General features: G+C 64.8%; 1 protein-coding gene across 1 annotated transcript in view; it reads right to left on the bottom strand.

Moving 5' to 3' along the window:
* IFT122 (intraflagellar transport 122) overlaps positions 1-2773 on the bottom strand; it is a gene marked incomplete in the record, with an annotated part of 100738 nt that overhangs the window by 6054 nt on the left and 91911 nt on the right. The window contains 1 exon segment of the mRNA XM_014592486.2: positions 773-938. Within this exon segment, the coding sequence (XP_014447972.1) occupies positions 773-938 (166 nt within the window).

Raw genomic sequence — 2773 nt, 5'->3', positions numbered from 1 at the left:
CCCGGGCAGGAAGGGCAGTAACGCACCGGGCCAGCACACGCAGTGGCGGCTAAGGGGGCGATGGCCGACCCCGGGGCTGGAGTCCTAGACCTGGACACACATGTGCATGTGGCCAAAATCCCGAAAGGAGGGAGAGATGCAGAAGGGACTGTAGCGTGACCATCTCCCTGGAGGGTGCTTTCTCAATTTCCCTCTCTGTCTCTGCTGAGCACCATGCCCTTGCGCAAATTAAAAAATAAATAATATAGTAGTACTACTACTACTAAACATGGCTGCCATAGGCTGGGCTGAGCACACACTGAAGCAGTGTCCTCACTCACAGAGGGGGCACTGAGGCGCAAGGAAAGGGAGACCTGGCTAGGAGGCGGTGGAGCTGGGATCCAAGCCCAGGGCCGTGCGAGGCCGCCCCGCCTGAGCCTGAAGGAGGGACTGGGAAAGAGCTGCTGGCTGGGCCGGGTCTGCCAGGGAGCTGGGACAGTGCAGGGCTCCCAGGACGAGGGTCAGCCCTCCCGCCAGGCCTGACGGGGAGCAGAGTCCGCTGGGCACAGGTGTGGAGGGGGCCTAGGTGCAGAGCGGCGCAGGCAGGGCTGTGGCACAAGGCAGGCAGGGCTCTGGGCAGGGGCATTTGTGGGAACAGTGGAGGGCGAAGGTGGCAGAGAAGAGCAGGAGCTGGCAAGCCAAGGCCTGGGCAGGGGCAGCGGCACAGAGCCCCGAGAGCAGGGCAGCCAGCATGCAGATGGAGCCCGAGTCGGGAGAAGGCGCCGGCCCTCACCTCACTGTCGTGGAAGGGCTTGGAGCGGATGGTCAGGCTGCCCAGCTCGATGGACTTCTGGAACCTGGCAGGGACCCGCAGGCCCCGCAGCTTGTCGTAGGCATGCCGTGCCAGCTTGTAGGCACCCAGCGCCTTGCTCTGCTTCGCCAGGGTGAAGAGCGTGTTCCTGCCATATGCCGGGTTAAGGGCAGCAGAGGCCTCCCTGGGCCCGAGTGGGCACTGCCCCTTGGACAGAGCGCGCTGGACTGTGGCGGGGAGGGCGCAGGCAGGAGCCTGCAGAGCGCTCACGCACTCATGAGCGGTGGATGTGGATTCTCCGGATATAAAGACTGCGCTGTTGCCACTAATATTTTAACCTTGGTGGCTTGGCTTGTACCCTGACCGTGCCAAAACGGCTCCGTCCCACCGAGCGGCACTAGGTGCCTCCTGTTCCAGCCTGGCCGGGGGGCCTGCCCCAGATCACCAGGACAGCTGCCCTCGGCTGCGGTTCAGAGGTCACTAGGTACACAGCACTCGGCCAGCCTGCCCTTCCCTGGGGCCCCTGGCACCGCCTGCACGGCAGCCCCCGCATCCTCCGGCCCCCTCTGAGCTCCCGGGCCTGCAGTTGGTGAGCCTTGTGCTCTGCCAGCTGTGCTAGCCCTGCTGCCCTCTGCCCCTGGGGACCTCTGCTCACACCGGAGCCACCTTGGTCCTGCCCCACCCCTTTCAGTGCCAGCAGTCTGTGCAGGTGGGCACCCTTGTGTCCCCACTGCTTCCTCGAAGTGGAGACCATGTCAGAGCCATTTCCGGTCCCTGGGGGACAGCGTATGGTGAAGCTCATGGCACAGGTTCGGTCAGTCCCGGCTGACGTGAACGGAGCTAGCTGGAGAGGCCGGGTGTCCGGGTGCAGGTCTAGGCCCAGCAGGCATGCCCTGGCCACCCAGCAACTGGCTGGCCAGTCAGCAGACAGAATGTACACGGGGCCTGGAAGCCCTTGGAGAGGCCACCTCTCACCAGTGGGCACCTCTGCTCCCCTCCGCTGCTCAGGAGGAAGGGGGCTGGGACGGGGCAGAGAAGATGGCAGATTTAGGAGAAGGGCCATGTGGCTGCTGCGACCCTCAGGGTCTTTCAGTGCCGGTCAATTGCTGGCAGTGTCTGGCCATAACAGAGACCGCGGGCTCACAGGGAGTCCTGCTGCCTCCCCGGCACCTCCCACACCTGTGCTTGCCTTGCCTCTGTGCCCTCCCACAAACCAGGACTCCCCTGGGCATCACACTACACTTCCCTGGGCGCCTGGGCCCATAGGGTAGATGTCACCTTCTCCAGGCAGCCTTCCTTGGATGGAGCCCTGGCCTCGGCCTTGTCCCAGCTTCGGTCACGGCACACATCCCACTGAACCAGGGCAGCTTGTCAGCTCCCTACCAGATGGGGCCTGGGGCCTGAGCAGGGGCACCCATACACCTGGGCTGAGCCTCCACCTCTCCTGACCCAGGAAGTGCCCAAGATTCCAAGCGCTGCTCAGAAACCTGTGGCTGGGCCCAGCCCAGGGCGCCCTGGAAAGCCTCTTCTTGGCACCAGCCCCCGGCCCGGCTGGCCAGGCCTCCGGCAGAAGGGCAGCAGTGGGCAGGCGCACCCTTCCCCGAGGACTGCGGGGAAGAGCCTCTGCCAGGAAAGTGCGCTGGGAAGGCCTTCTCGGGGCCATTAGGCGAGGAGCGATGGGGCAGCTGAGAGAAAGGATACACTTTAGAGATGCCCAGGGGGGTGTCCTTGGTCAGGCTGTGCAGCAGGAACCTGGAGATGTTGAAGAGGGTTTCGGGAAGGTGGAAACTGAACGGCTCCTCCTGCAGCGAGAAGGGCGAGCGGGTGCAGGTCCTCAGTGGCACCGCGCTGGGCGGACACCAGTAACCCCGGGCGGCTGCAGCGTGGCGACAGCAGCAGCTCCCAATGCGGAGTATCCGCCGCGTGCTGCCCGCCGCATGCTGCCCGCCGCGTGTTGTACGTGTGGCCTCTCCTGCAGGCCCT

This window comes from Tupaia chinensis, unplaced genomic scaffold (genome assembly GCF_000334495.1).
Source record: "Tupaia chinensis unplaced genomic scaffold, TupChi_1.0 Scaffold000704_1, whole genome shotgun sequence".
In the NCBI taxonomy this organism is placed as follows: Eukaryota; Metazoa; Chordata; class Mammalia; order Scandentia; family Tupaiidae; genus Tupaia; species Tupaia belangeri.
Note: the sequence above shows the minus strand (reverse complement) of the source record. Positions and strands in the feature narration are given on the sequence as shown.